General features: G+C 40.9%; 1 protein-coding gene across 2 annotated transcripts; it reads left to right on the plus strand.

The window, feature by feature from the left end:
- Positions 1-324: 324 nt before the first annotated feature.
- rab8b (RAB8B, member RAS oncogene family) lies at positions 325-15,090 on the plus strand. Of its 2 annotated transcripts, XM_079736317.1 has the most exons (8): positions 325-506; positions 6,356-6,416; positions 7,002-7,062; positions 8,359-8,436; positions 8,624-8,713; positions 10,462-10,527; positions 10,615-10,665; positions 11,440-15,090. In XM_079736317.1, exons 1-8 carry the CDS (start codon positions 383-385, stop codon positions 11,533-11,535), a joined length of 627 nt encoding a protein of 208 aa, XP_079592443.1. In that variant the 5' UTR covers positions 325-382; the 3' UTR covers positions 11,536-15,090. The 2 variants fall into 2 exon arrangements, with proteins under 2 accessions (XP_079592443.1, XP_079592442.1); XM_079736316.1 differs by having other exon boundaries at positions 10,462-10,665.
- The last annotated feature ends 892 nt before the right edge of the window (positions 15,091-15,982 follow it).

Genomic DNA, 15,982 nt, shown 5'->3' on the forward strand with positions numbered 1-15,982 from the left:
TACTCGCTAAAGCCGTTTTGGCAAAAAGCCTCGAAGGCAAACTTCTCGCATTGCACCCCCAAAAATATGCATTATTATGGATGTGTACACAACATATAGTAGACCAGAAAAGAGTACACAATGTGGCGCGTGCGTGTGTTGTCTCGTCGGTGAGAAGCAGCATCAATTACCTAGTCTCGCGTGGAGAGGAGCCAACGACGCGAGATTAGGTAAGCGATGCTGGTACTCACGTGTCAAGGTAGACGCCTCCCAGACAGCCTCCCCCTCCACTCACTGTACTGTTACAACACCGCGCGATACCGTTACACTAGTGAAGGAGAAGAATAAGGGTCTTGGGCGGGTGCCGATTCCGATCACACGTTCAGAAAAGAAAGGCGCGACTATGGCGAAAACGTACGACTATCTCTTCAAGCTGTTGTTGATAGGGGACAGCGGGGTCGGGAAGACGTGTCTGCTGTTCCGATTCAGTGAGGACGCGTTCAACACAACATTTATATCAACGATAGGTGAGCTCCTTGTGTTTGTCTTTGTATGAGCGCCTTTTGAGATGCATGAGGGGTGGTGTACAGATGATGTGTGGTTGTAGTCAGATGTGTCACTGTATGATCTATACTGTAAAGGATGAATGCACAGCGGGAGGCCCTTTACAGAGATAGTAAGTGCCGCTGTTTCACTATGTATCGGTATGCGCCTCATCCGAAACGGGAGGTTCGCGCGTGACTTGTCAAGTTATTGTCAGTTTCTCACTATATTAACCATAATGGCACCGAGGTCGTTATTTAATTAGTTAATTGGTTGAAAAACGCACGCGGACTAAAATCGTAATAATATGAAATAATAATTCAATCTTCATCTCGAATTCGAAAATTGTCAACGCCAATCATAAATTATTCCATGTGCTTATTAAATATGGCAATAATAATACTAATAATAACATACGTAATTACGTTACGTGATTGTATTTCGTATTAACACGTATACCCTTAACTCAACAGGCCTTTAACCTATGTAGTGCATACAATCCCGTACAATAATCTCATACTTTTCCTTTCTATGTAGTAAATGACACAATCTAAGTGGAATTGGGAGGTCACGAGTCATTAAGTAGTTAGGACCAAGAGATGAGGTAGGCCTACAGATGAAAACGAAAATGAAACTTCCAGTTGCCCGTATAATGGGATGGCCAAGGTCATTTTGGAAATCAGAGAGGAAGACACTCACAAGCAGCCTTGGATTTACTATACAGCCAAACTGCTTTCACTTTCCAGCAAAATTAGCCAAAGTACCATTTTGTCTCGAAATGCTGGGGGTATTCTAGAATAGATTTGCTGTTTTTATCCAGCAGGATTCTAGAGTGTAGACACCATTTTATCCACAGATGGTCTTAATGGCTAGAATAGAAGTCAATGGCGAGTTGTCGGTCGGCTGAAATGTGACGTTATAAATAGTTTTTCGAAACAGGAAGTTCAGGGTGGATTGATTCATGCCTCTGCTCTGCGACGAAATACGTTGACTTAACATTCTTGGCGGCGGTTTACGTTGTCACGTCACAAGATCGTGTCAATACATTGTCACAGTTAGCATCAGCCATTGTTGGGTCGAGTTGGACTCTAGATGCACACACACACACACACACACACACACACACACACACACACACACACACACACACACACACACACACACACACTAATGCATGCACTGAAACATACAGTGTCTCTTTGTCTTTCCTGTGCGTCAGTGCAAGCGGACAGAATTGCTGCATTGTTCTCTTCTGTCTTTCTGACAGAAACCGGAAGTGGAAACCGTCTTATTCTATTCGACAGGATAATGGCCCTGCCGCTGTGCTGTGCTGCCTAGGAGTTAGTCAGTGTTGTCGAAAGCAGACCACATAGAGTGCACTGAGTATAACAGCATGACCCGGAGCCTGTTGCTGCTGCTGCTGCTGTCAGCTGCCTGCAGCCCTTTGTTGAGGTTAAGTTCCAGTTCCCTGCTGCTTACAGCGTTTCTCCATCTATCTGCTGGTACTGAGAAGGAGCTCATGGGACAGCAGAACCTAGACTAGCATGTGAATGAAGGTATAGCGCATCACTGCTGGGCTCAATTTAAACTAAAGCGGTAATGCAGCCAACATTGTTTTGTTTCCTTAAGGATAAGACCCTGAGTATGAATTGATATAGAAAGGTGACATAGGGCACAATTAAACCTGATATTGTCCTTGTTTCATTAGTCACACTAATAGATTAGTTGGCCAAAATACCCGCCTACAATCTAGATTTACTACTCCTCGCCACTCTTCCATCTTGCTGCATCTGCATCTCTTGTTGAAAGCGTCAAGCGACAACCTAATGTCAAAAATGATACAACTCCCCGAAAGTGTTTGACTTTTGCTCCGTATTAGTGTGCTCAGAGTTGAGCCCACACACACCTGGGGGGGGCGGCGGGGGGGGGGGGGGGGGGGGGGGGGGTGAATGAGCTCCCACAGTCTTCTGCTCTGCTGCTCAGACAGAGGTCACACTGTACACTGAGTCCCGTGAGGGTCAGCTGACCAGCTTCACTCTGTGTGTGTGTGTGTCTGTGTGTGTGTGTGTCCAGAAAATGTATTGGCCTTTTGAATTGTGTCGGCATGTATGTAATTCTGTTGTTAGTTGGTCGTTCTGGGTCTCTCACACTTTGTGTCAAGACGGGTGAAGATGTGCATCAGAGGCGGTGTATTTATTTTGCTTTTATTCATGCATGAGGTGTGCAAAACTTTGATTCTCCTATTTGGTGGGCTGCAGCTAGCTGATTATTTTATTTACACTCCATCAATATCTACCTCTGTCTCTTTTTGCTATTCTTTTCAGTTTGTAACTGTGTGTTATTTAATTTTGCTGTGTCTGATTGTTAACTTTGTCGGTAAGACATGTATCTGTCTCTGTGTCTTTCGACTATATGTATCTGTCTGTGTGTGTGTGTGTGTGTGTGTGTCTCTATGGGTCTTTCTACTATATGTGTCTGTCTGTCTGTGTGTGTGGCTGTGTGGCTGTGTCTTGTGGAGGATGGAGGCTGGAGAGGTCAATGACCTTGTGGCAACAGCTGCTCTGATGCATGTTTCCGTAACAACCAGCAGCAACTAGGTCCCACTTCCTGTTGAGAGGGAGAGAGAGAGAGAGAGAGAGAGAGAGAGAGAGAGAGAGAGAGAGAGAGAGAGAGAGAGAGATAGTGTTTTTAGCTGCCTGCGAGAAGGACCAAACTTTATGTATACTCTCTCTGTCTCTGAGTTAACTTGAATCAACCTATTATTAATGTTTTTAATCATAAATAATTCAACCTCAGGAACATTAATAATGGCCAGGTCAAAATGGGAAGCAGAAAAGACTAATGTGCGTCATCAGAAAATAGATCTATAATTTAGTGGTAATAAAGTTTGTGTAACGTCAAATGGCCTCATGATTTAAGTACCGGTACTGATTTGAATCTATTGTACTTATCCACTAGTTTGTAGCTTATTCTTGGAAACAATGATTGACATTTGACCTCGTTCACTACCAATAACCGACAACGTTGCATTCCAGTGTGTGCCTTGGTAATTAAGAATAGTTAACATGGTAACGTGACAAGCACATGCACTTGTGCCATTCGAGAAATCCCTGGGAGATATCCGGTGATGACGGTCTTAATCCCCATGACGGCCCCCCCCCCCCCCCGAGGGACACACCCTGTACATAACCTGGTTCCGCTTCTTGAGAAACATCAAGCAGAACCAGACTGCTAACTGCAAGGACGGGCCGTATCTGTCGAGCTGGACCCAGTTTCACTGTCAGCACAACATACAACCAGCCAATAACGTTCAACCCTGTAATCGACTACTGAGGCCATATTTACATCTTTTCATGCTTTTAAAACGCTTTTAAAACATTACATGTACACCGTGCTTCACGTTATGTTTTTCATATTATGTTGTGCTTAATCCATCCCTAAAGTCAATGTTTCTTTGTTTCAAGTAAGGACAAATGCCTTTCTTATTCATGTCATTCATTAAAGAAAGTAAAACCAGAGAAACGCTCTCCCTTACCAGTCCGCTGCTTCTGGGTCCACCTATCTACACCATTTTAACAGCAATACGTTTTCAATGAGCTATAATGGGACTATCCATCCCAACAGGACCCTTGTACTGTTAAACACAAACATTTACCTCATCAGCCCATTTCCTCTAAACCAGATGTTTCTGTTTGTTTGTGGGATAGCCACATCAAGTGCAAGCTGGTTGGTGTCCAAGTACCACCACAAATAATATATTCATGGTAACATCGGGACAAGGACGGGCCATATCTGTCGAGCTGGACCCAGTTTTACTGTTGGGGACAGCACAACATACAACCAGCCAATAACGTTCAACCCTGTAATCGACTACTGAGGCCATATTTACATCTTTTCATGCTTTTAAAACGTTGCATATTTAAGTCTAGATTTGCACCAGGATCAAACCATACATAGCACTACTATCAACCCCACATCACTTTAATCTGTATGTCGTTTTAGGTCACATTTTCCTGTAATGTGAAATTAATAACCGCCTGTGTCTTCACCAACTTTCGCTATCTACTTAACAGCAGCCATTCGCCCAGTGCTCGCATTCTTGCCGTATCTAGCATTGTTTTGTTTCCCTGGCCCTGGCTAGCCTAGCTGTTGAGATAACTAATGCTGGGCTCTCCTGTTACGTGAGGTCACAGATTTCAAGCAGGCGTGTTCCCGCTGGCACTCCCTGTATCACTTTATAGAGGCCCGACAGGGCCTTAAATGATTCCACAGCCTGCTTTATGTAGCTACAAGGTCAGAGTACGGCTATTGTAGAAACACATCATTAATAGTAGAGATCTTAGCCTTTCATCATCGATACATCTAGACCCAAATATCTGGTGAGGGCAACAACTAATAGAATGTCTCCTGGCCTTTTGGTAGTTGTCAATATGGCTGGGTTTTTGTGTATTTGTGTGTGTGTGTGTGTGTGTGTGTGTGTGTGTGTGTGTGTGTGTGTGTGTGTGTGTGTGTGTGTGTGTGTGTGTGTGTGTGTGTGTTTGTGAGAGTGTGTGTGTGAGATGGATTTGCATCCGCTTGCTAGAGACTTGGTTTGGATGAGTGGCCAGGCCTGGCAGACAGGCAAAGCCACTCATTACAATGAGGACTAAGAAAGGGAGACGGGGAGAGTGAATGAATGAGTCAGTGCACACAGTAGATTTGTGTAGTAATCAGGGAAGCCATGATTCTACTTTGCCCAAATGGTGAACCCCATGAGACAGCAGGCATTTTTATGCTGCATTGCCCTTGACAGAAGGGCCTTTATTTGTTACACAGTAAGATCATCAACGATAGCTTATACAAAAGAACTTGTGAAATTATATTATCGCGAGTGTCAAAATTACTTGCAATGAAACATGCTCTAAAACATGTAGATTTTTCCAATATTGGAGGAAGGAGCTGTTTTAATCTGTTATTAAACCTCAACACATTTAATAGTGCTGAACATCTGTTGGATATCTAAAAATGTGATTTAAATATTGTAGTTTGTATTAGCTTTAGATTATCGTGGCAATAAAGGCTTCCATCACCCGGTGATGAAAGTGTCACAGTTCCAGATGTGTTCTTTACCGTGTCCAATATATGTCTTAGCCTTGGGTTTCTCTTCCTGTTAATTATCTTCACCTGTGTTCTTTTAATCCCCTGTGTATGAATGTTTTTCAGTTCATATACACCGTGCTTCACGTTATGTTTTTATATTATGTTGTGCTTAATCCATCCCTAAAGTCAATGTTTCTTTGTGTCAAGTAAGGACAAATTCCTTTCTTAATCGTGTCATTCATTAAAGAAAGTAAAACCAGAGAAACGCTCTCCCATACCAGTCTCTGCTTCTGGGTCCACCTATCTACACCATTTTAACAGCAATACGTTTTCAATGAGCTATAATGGGACTATCCATCCCAACAGGACACTTGTACTGTTAAACACAAACATTTACTTTTACCTCATCAGCCCATTTCCTCTAAACCATATGTTTCTGTTTGTTTGTGGGATAGCCACATCAAGTGTGAGCTGGTTGGTGTCCAAGTACCACCACAAATAATATATTCATGGTAACATCGGGACATTGCGAAGTATTGATAATTAAATCATGACTTTTCGATTGTTCCTTCCTGATATCCTTTTTTGCATTCTTTAATTACAGATGCCACCTGCTCCTGTCTTATAATAAACGTCTAATGAATTGATGACACATTGGTCAATGTGTTTGTACTACACTGTAGTAGGACTGTACAGTATTATGAGTCTGTGTTATCTAATCTTACCTCTATCCCCCTTGTCTCTTGACTTCCAGGGATCGACTTCAAAATCAGGACAATAGAGCTAGATGGAAAGAAGATCAAGCTGCAGATATGGTAACCGAGTCTACTTATAGGCTAACATGAATGAGTTCTTTGCCATGTGCTACTTGGCACAAACTTCTGTTTTTTTTGGTATTTTCACAAACAAACATTTGTGCTGTTTTCGACCTTCCTTATCTACCGGTCCCTTGCTTTGGCCCTTCATGCAGTGAGGCTATGTCCTTAAACATTAGGTACTTTTGAAAGGTAAAACGTTTTTTAACCTGTGGCATAACTCTGGATAATAAGAAACTGCCAATGGAGAAATTGAAGTGTTACCATGTGATGTTTTCGGTGTTGCAGCAACTGACTGCTGACTCAGTTGCTGCATTTTAGAAAAAGCATTGTGCCCACAATATGTTAGGAGTCAACTAGCAGGGCTATCCAGTTATCGGAAAATGAACGTTTGTCTCTATTCCACTTTTTGACAAATTGACAAATCTGTATCATTGCGGTTGTATTTATCAAAATGAAAACGTATTTTCTGGTCACACATCAACAAAAGTGTTTTTTCATGTTGATGCTGAATCTAAACACACTCTGTCCTTGATGTTAAGTGTGTCCTGTAGTGAGTGTTGGGTTTGTGTGCGCCATCTCCAGGGACACTGCAGGCCAGGAGAGGTTCAGAACCATCACCACAGCCTACTACAGAGGGGCCATGGTAAGACAACATCACCACCAACCCCACAGCAAACCCCACTAATGAACTTCATTAGTGGGGTCTGTTTACCCTTCTGTTCTGCTAATAATAGTAACAACCCCTATACCGTTGCTATGACTAATAAAAAGCTACTAATGCACCAATGTTGTGTACTTGTAGTGTTAGTTCGCTCACTACGTTTGAAGGTTTGCTTATATTGCTGCTTTTACAGAAACTGGTCAAATGTAAATAGGGATTCTCCCTTTAGCTCTAGTTGTGTTGTTATCCAGGCGCCCTGTGTGTTGTTATCCATGGGTATTGTGTGTTGCTATCCATGGGTAATGTGTGATGTTATCCAGGCACACTGGGTGTTGTTGTCCAAGGGTCTTGTGTGTTTTTATCCAGGGGTAATGTGTGTTGTTATCAAGGTGTATTGTGTGTGGTTGCCAGGGGTCTTTCGTGTTGTTATCCAAGGGTAATGTGTGTTGTTGTCCAAGGGTAATGTGTGTTGTTATCCAAGGGTAACGTGTGTGGTTATCCAGGAGTCTTGTTTGTTGTTATCCAGGGGTAACGTGTGTTGTTATCAAGGTGTATTGTGTGTGGTTGCCAGGGGTCTTTCGTGTTGTTATCCAGGGGTAACGTGTGTTGTTTCCAAGGGTATTCTGGTGTAACCAGGGCTATTGTTTGTTATTTCCAAGGATATTGTGTGTTGTTTCCAGGGGTGTTGTGTGTTGTTTTCAGGGGTAACGTGTGTTTTTACCAGGGGTCTTGTGTGTTTTCTCCAGGGATGGTCTTGGTGGTCCCACCCCTGGCCTTCTTGCTATGCTTCTGAACCCTGCCTGACCCCCTCTCCCTACCTCAGATCACTCCACTCCCTTTCTTTAGCCTATAGTTTTTGGCTATCTAGTCTGTTTATATATGACTTCATCTAATAGGAATTCATTTTTGGAGGCTGATTAATGAAGTTCAAATCGAAGTCCAACTTTTCCAAGGGCTTTGATCCATCCCAAATACAGATTGGAGGAGTCTTTTCCCTTTACTGTTCTTTACTCAGGAATCTAGGTCTTTATCTTCATAGTATTTTGAGACTTGTTTGTCTGGTGCAAAAGTGCTTTGAAATATATCCAAAAGTTAGATAGGTGCCCAGTTCCTCGAAAGTGACCATGAGGTTTGTTTAACAAGCACTAGTCACACCTGCAGCTGTGTGACTTTCATTACAGAGGTCACAACCTGAATGCCACTAGGCTGGGCACTTCCTGCCAATGTCAAACTGTATGTCACTTCCTTTGGAACCATTTCCTGTTCTTTGTGTTCCAGGGCATCATGCTGGTGTATGACATCACCAATGAGAAGTCCTTCGACAACATCAGGAACTGGATCCGCAATATTGAAGAGGTTTGTGTAATGGTTCATACTCTGTAAACATGAAAAAAATTGAAAAACACATTTGTTGGATTTCCTGAGCATCTTAGTGAGACCAACCTGAGCTATTACAATTTGTACACACAATTAACTACTTGACTGCTTGGCAGAATCCAATGTATGAAGATTTATGTGGAACAACCATTTATTGTCTTCCCAGCATGCATCTTCAGACGTGGAGAGAATGATCCTTGGCAACAAGTGTGATATGAATGACAAGAGACAGGTGTCCAGAGAAAGAGGGGAAAAGGTATGTGTGTGTGTGTGTGTGTGTGTGTGTGTGTAACCCCCATATTTGACTAATTGGTTCAGTATTCAGTGTTGGCTTCTTCCTGTAGCTATGCCCCGCTGGATCAACGAGTTGTCGATCGTTTGAAAATGTATGCTAAATATATAGTCAGTCATATAGTCAATTATCAGTTTACCAACTCCGATGATTTAAGCAATATCTTGTTGTCTTTATAATTTACAAATTGTTTCCTTATGACGTCACCTCCACAGTCGTACTCATTTCCTTGACATGTAAACTTAGTTGCCAAGGCTAAATATATATTCCTGGTCCAAAGTATTTCATATTTTAAACGTTTGTTATTGCAGTTAAATAAGGCTTGAGATGTGTGATGTACTCTGGCTCAAACATTTATGCATTGCTGTTAAAATCGTAATCTTTATCATCTAATCATCAAAGTAATCCAATGCTCTATTAGCTGCTGGTAAACAGCATGGCTGTAAACAGAAGTAGGCAAGGCAAGGCAAGGCTACTTCATTCACTTTTCATACACAAGGCAGACTCAAAGTGCTTCACATATAAACTTTGTCATACAATAAAATTAATTAAAAATGTATTAATAGAAAAGAAAACCTATGCAAAAAATTTGTAAAATAGATAAATAAAGAAAATAAAGGCAAAGCTAAAAAAGCATTTTAGAAAGTGCAATGTGTTTAAGATCAGATCAACATTCTCTCTGGTACTCCACTCAAACCCTTATCCTTTCTCAGATCATGTATCTCTCTGGTAAAAATAGAAAATAAAGGTAAAGTTAAAAAGGCCACTTTTTTTTGAGAAATTTCAATGTATTTAAGATTTAGCAGAAAGCTAAAGCAAACATTAAAGTCTTCAGTCTTGTTTTAAAAGTGGTCAGAGTCTGGGCAAGTCTTAAATCCTCAGGGAGTACCTGCCAGCCAGCTTTTAATGTAAGCTACAGTTTTGTAAACAATGCCTGTGTCTGGCACACAAATTCCTTTGTAGCAGCACCATTGAAAACAAAATCTGAAAGAATGCACTGTCCTATCAAGTAACTCATGGTCAGGAGAACAATAATTATAGGAGAACATTTTGAGATAAGTATCAATACACCTTGCACTTCTCATTTTAATACTATTTTCCCACATATCTTTTTCAAACGATGACATGAAGCCCAATGGCTTTAATTGTAGCCCCACTAAATTGCTACAGGAAGAAGCGAAAATACTCCATACTGACCCATTCTCCAAATAAGGGTGTCTCTACGATTGATAGTCAATCCGTGGCCCGTGGGTCTAAAATAGCAAACCTATCCTTTAAGGTCGCAATGTGAACAATTTGAGCTCCTCCCAGTTAGTCGGCGGGAAACAGTGTTTTAGTGTTACAATAACAGTGCTCTGTCCACTCTCACTCTGCAACTATGTGACGCAAGCCATCGTAGCTCAACTAGCTGTGTGGCGTCAGCCATGGTTTTAGTAGTTTCATTGGTACGATCATTGTAAACAAAGAGGTACGAGCTGCGAGGATTAGGATGAGGGTGTGATCTATATAGGATGTGAATATAGAATGTGGTTTCTATGGTAACATTATTGAAATCAATGTCAATCAGCATTAACAACAGATGATTAGGAGCTATTTGAAATGATAGACATTGCAACTTTTAACTTTTCTAAATGTTTTCTAAATTCATGAGAAAATAGTCACTGTCTATTTACGTCAAAGTAAAATGCAGTTTTCTTTTCCCTTGTTGTCAGTTGGCGATTGATTACGGGATCAAGTTCTTAGAAACAAGTGCAAAATCAAGCATAAATGTGGAGGAGGTAAGGAAGTTTTCCTGGCTAATTGGATCCCTGTTTTCCCTGTACATATTATCGAATTCTTGTGATTCCCTTTTATCTTTTTATCAGTCCTTCTTCACGCTGGGAAGAGACATTATGACACGACTAAACCGAAAAATGGTGAGTTTGAATCTATAAATAATGCTCATATTGTGATGTGAAGTATTATCTAGGAGTTTAATTATACAAGAACTTCACCTGATGCAATCAGTGGTGAAGAGATCAGGATACGGCCTTGTACAACGCCTATGCACTCTTGTATAGACAGGTGTCTTATCAGGGGTATTATGTGTGCGGTCATATATTTATAGATGCCCTTATCAAACTCCACAGTTGGTAATGGTTTTGTAATTTGAATTATTGTGAACATACAACAGCATTTCTGAAGAAACTGAATGCACAGAGAAATTTCAAAACTCTGTGTTTTTTTATAATAAGATAGTAAGTTATTTCCGACGTGGAAATTCATGATATTTTAGTTTATTTTATTCATGATATTTGTTTAACTAGTTAAACCAATGTAGTTATTTATCCCACACACACTGTCTAGCTTTATAGTGGAAACCATTTAACATTTTTGGTGAAGAATGAACTGTAATCTTTCCAACAAAATGTCTATCTCTATCAGCATGCTTTGCTGCCCACTTGTTGATGAGTAGTTGGTAACTTGCAAGGACTGGACGCACACATTTGTTGTTAGTACAGATTCGGTTTGTTGTAGATTTATGGGAGCCTTTGTATGTTTTTCGTAGATAACATTCCTGATAAACCAGGAAAAAATCCCCACAATCCCCTCAACCTGTGCTTGTGTCTGATTGGCTGCTGTAGTGTGGTTCCCCTACAGCCCCACTGCCCAGCTGGATCTGAGTCCCTTCTGTTTTGGTTTTCCTCCAGAATGACAACAGCCCACCAGGAGGTGGAGGAGGGCAGGTCAAAATCACAGAGAACCGCTCCAAGAAGAGCAGCTTCTTCAGGTGCTCGCTGCTCTAGGTCAGCGACCCCCTCATCCACCACACCCACCACCCAATCCCTCGCCCCAACACACGGACAGCAACAGCCAGCCTGGCTGCCTCAGAGTACAAACCCCACCCGACCCTTCCGCCCCGGTCGTCCAGTACACACTCTGGGTTCCTGCTGACTCCGCAGAGAAGCAGGATGTAGCGCTCTGAGGAAACGAGCAGTACAACTTCTGTTCCAGGGAGATACATGTCGGATAGGAAATGAGGAAGTAAGGATGAAGCCCGAGTGTCTCCATGTATTGCTTTGTCTTTTTGTTTCTCTCCGGCTGGAAGAGAGTCATGAACCCGTGCCCTCACCGCCGTGAGAAAGGGGCGTTTCCATTTGGTTTTGTGTCTTTTTGTATTCAGCTAAAACTGCCTCTTTTACTTAATGTTTTTTAAATCTATTTGGTGATTTCTTTGAGGAGGTTATTTAAGCAAGGAAAAGGAAATTACTTTGAAAATGGCAGATGTGATGTACTGTCATCTTGGTTCCGCCTTACAAAAGAGGTAAATGCTGACCTATCTACTATTGGAAGGTCTGAAGGAAGCCGCAGAGGGAACAAGAGACTTTTCACAGGGGTGTCATCATTGGACAACATGGTGGGTCTGCTCCTTGAATGTACCAAGGCACAGGATCCATGCTGAGGGTTATCTTCACTAGCTTAGCATGCCAACCAGGCTCCAATACATAAAAGAGCAGACCCCTTAATTAATGTTATGTGTAACACCAGTGTTTGTGCAACAATGATGCCTCTCTGAAAAAGCTGTATTGGAGAGGACATAATAGAAAAAGGGCGATGCATTTAAGTTTGACCAAAAATAACAATCTGTCCCTTTATTGTCATTGTTTGCATATTTTTTTTTTTTTTATATAAACCTTACATTTTAAGACTTTACAGTAGCACCGAAGGAAAGAGTCGTTTCAAATAAGAAATCTTAACTCAAAATATTGACGAGTCAAGTGTTGGATAAAATGCTTTGCTAGTATTGCCTTTATTTAATTTGGCAATCTCAAAGGAAATTGCCTGAAGGCACAATCTGTGTTGATCAATATGATTGATCGATCTGTCCTTGTTTGCTCAATCTGATCGATTGATCTGTACGTGTTTGTAGTGTCCTAGTATCCAGTGAATCTTGAACGGATGCTACCGCTATGGGGAATTAATGCAAATCTAATTTAACAATGTGATGAAAGGAAAGAATTTTCTAGAGTTTTCACTGCAGTGTCCTCTGCTTGAAGTCATCAATACTGTCCCTGTATTTTCAAAGGTTTTGGGTGACGGTTATTGATGCCTTTTATTTGAGAATTCACATTCACCAATAATTTATTGTAGTGAATGACTGTGGAAGAAATGCATTGGATTATTTCCTGACACCGATCTTTCGTGAATGCTAGCTTTTTATATGCAGCAAGTTGAACAGGAAGTCATCTACACTGTGGTAGCGCTTTTCTATAATGTGCAATACCGACAAGTCTTATGTCTTCCCTACGCAAAAACACAGTGAGATCAGACACTGTTGATCAGAAGTTGAATTAATGACCAATACCCACAAGATTTTCTCTGACCTTTGTGAGCTAAGTGTGTCCTTTTTATGCTAGAATTTTAAATTCCCTGTTTGTTTCCTGGACCTCCATGATGAGGTGTTAGGAAAATTGTAGCAGAAGAATTCGACTTTCTCACCTCATCCATATCAAGGAGCCAATTTACAACAAGATCAATGCCTAAATCCAGTCCCTGAAATGGATAAATTGAAAATCTGAGAATTGGCCGAAAAATAACATTTCCAAACCATTTATTTTTTTATATTTACAGATTCATTTATTTAAGGGTTTACTTCTTCAAATAGCAGCATAATACCCCTGCTGTGTTAATCCTGTGTAATAATCATCACATTTTTGTCAATACTGTATTTATATATTTTTGTATTTCATATCCATTTGGCACAATTCTTGAGCGTGCTTGTGAAACCATAGGAAAACCACTTTCACCACCTCTGATTAGAGAATGAGTTCATGTTAGTGGGTTTCTTTTTTTCTTATTTGACAAAAAAGAGGAATGTCGTACTGCGTCTGTTTAGCTAATAATTCTGTTAATGCATCTGTGTACAGTTTACAAACCAATGCAGCAGTAATTGTTCTCTCTAGCTGCACTTTATTGTGTGTGTGTGTGTGTGTGTGTGCGTATATGTGTGAGTGTGAGCGTGCGTGTGTGTTCTCTGTGTTTGCTTTCTGACATAAGGTGCATCACTCATGTTGCCTACAAAGTAACTGCAGTTGACAGTCAATAAATGTGTATCATCTGCAAGGTATTTAAGCAATATCACACAAGAGGGAGTAATGTCCTAATGGATATCAGCACAGCTGTGACTCGGTCGCAGACGAGGCTGCAGCCCTAGTGCCGAAGATCATCATGCATTTCAGTAGTACAGCACGAACTTGGGTGTGATATCGCTTTCATACAACAGTCTTACAAGCGCCAATTACTGTAGTTAACAGTAATAAGAGACAACAGATTATGACTTAATTCTTTATTTAATCATTCATTTGGCTCCGCCGACACCAATAGTTCCCCTGCTGGACTGGGACTGGATTGTTACCCTGCAACACAAACATTGCCCTTCATACTAGCTTGCTACTTTGAGTCAGTTTATACATTACGGAAGGCCAGCTACCTTTGATCATGTACATTTGTATGTTAACATTCTCTGTGTCCAACCAGATAAAAAAGTCTGAGTACTGTTATGCTCCATATCAGCACTTTTGGAATGCCTCTTGTCCAATCAAATTAGTTGGGCAGAACTTACTGTTGTATAATGATAAATAATTAAGTATAAAAGAAATGCAAGCAATTCATTTCCAAAGCAGAAGTTCCAATCCATATCCCCAAATTGCTATTTTTTTTGCAACAATGGGACATTTTGGGGAATCTTTTCTCAAAGGTGTTCAATCATTTTGACAACAAAACCGAAGTCATTCGAAATGTGTTGAATGTGAAGAAAATATAAATCTCATCAATGTAAAGTAGTCAGGGAATGACTCAGCCTGGTCTATCAATGTGTGGACTAGTTAGACTGTTATTTTCATTCTCAATGGGTACGCGGATTGTGTGTTAAACTAACAGGCACCCAAGGGAAAGCCTTACCAAACTACTATCCATATAGTTTGAAAAGCAAAGGTATTTGGTAATAGTGCCTGCACATATTCTGTTCTGTGATTTGAAGCGTTCCATTGGGTTGCTGCTTCGTTGTATCCCTGCTTTTCTTGTGATTGTAAATGGAAGAACAACTTTCCGCACACTCTCATCAACCATGGCTGTTTTGAGTTACATTCCGATGCCTTCTGTTTACATCTGATGTACAAAAATGCTTAATTTGCTACATTGTGTGAACGGACACTTTAACCAGTGAAACCTGCTCAGTTGGAAGAGAAACAATGAAAGCAGTCATGGGACCTTCTGTCTGACCAATAACTTCTGCTTTCATAAATAAATTTTGTTATAAGCATAACATGTGGTGTCATCTGACTATTCTATCAATGAAATTAATTTTCTATTATGCCTATTTTTTATTGTTTGTAATCAGACTAATTCCAAGTAAAATTTTCTTTAAATCATTGTGAAACGTGTGTGTGTGTGTGTGTGTGTGTGTGTGTGTGTGTGTGTGTGTGTGTGTGTGTGTGTGTGTGTGTGTGTGTGGTTGAAGGCTGTTTTAACCTTTGTGCCTTGATCCTTTATTTCAAACAGGATCACAGCCATTACCCCGCCCCAGAGTTCAGTCCGCCTGACTCTGGCCTGGTGAGGCTGCTTATACCAGCCATCAACCACCCACACGCCACAAATATCTCATCTGAAATGTATATTAAAGCAATGTTCGTCGATCCATCAACTGTAGGGTGATATCCGGCCATGAATTTATCCTGTTTTCAGTTGGCGTTCCTTTCCACAGAGTTTCTCCTTGTTGATTGGTCTTTCCGGAGATGGAGCGACGATTTCTGCTTTCATGTAGTGGATGTGCTTCCGCAATGTTAGGAGTATGGAAAGAAGTGGCAGGTTTTAGAATTTGTTTCGTCCGTCTTCCATATTCCTCAATAAGCTCCTTTTGTATGGAATGAAAAAGTCTTATTTATGCAATAGTTTCCCTTTAAATATGATTTATTCTTAGTTATCTTTGTTCTAATGCCTGTCATCCATCAGTTATTAGTGAGTTAATACTCGGTTCTTGTTGACTCTGTATGAGAAAATTTCGATTTTGACCGCTCTGGGCTAGTTTCTGCGCAGAAGGTTCTTCTCTTTCCTAATTGGTTCAGGGAATCCATCATGCCTGTCAATCATATGTGCACACACAATGTGATCATAGCTCAACTACAAACGCACAAATGCAACACTTCTCAACGGCGGAGAAACATGTGGGAGGGCGCAAAGACGGTGGGCGAATTT

The sequence above is a fragment of the Pollachius pollachius genome (assembly GCF_949987615.1).
Source record: "Pollachius pollachius genome assembly, chromosome: 5".
NCBI lineage: Eukaryota > Metazoa > Chordata > Actinopteri > Gadiformes > Gadidae > Pollachius > Pollachius pollachius.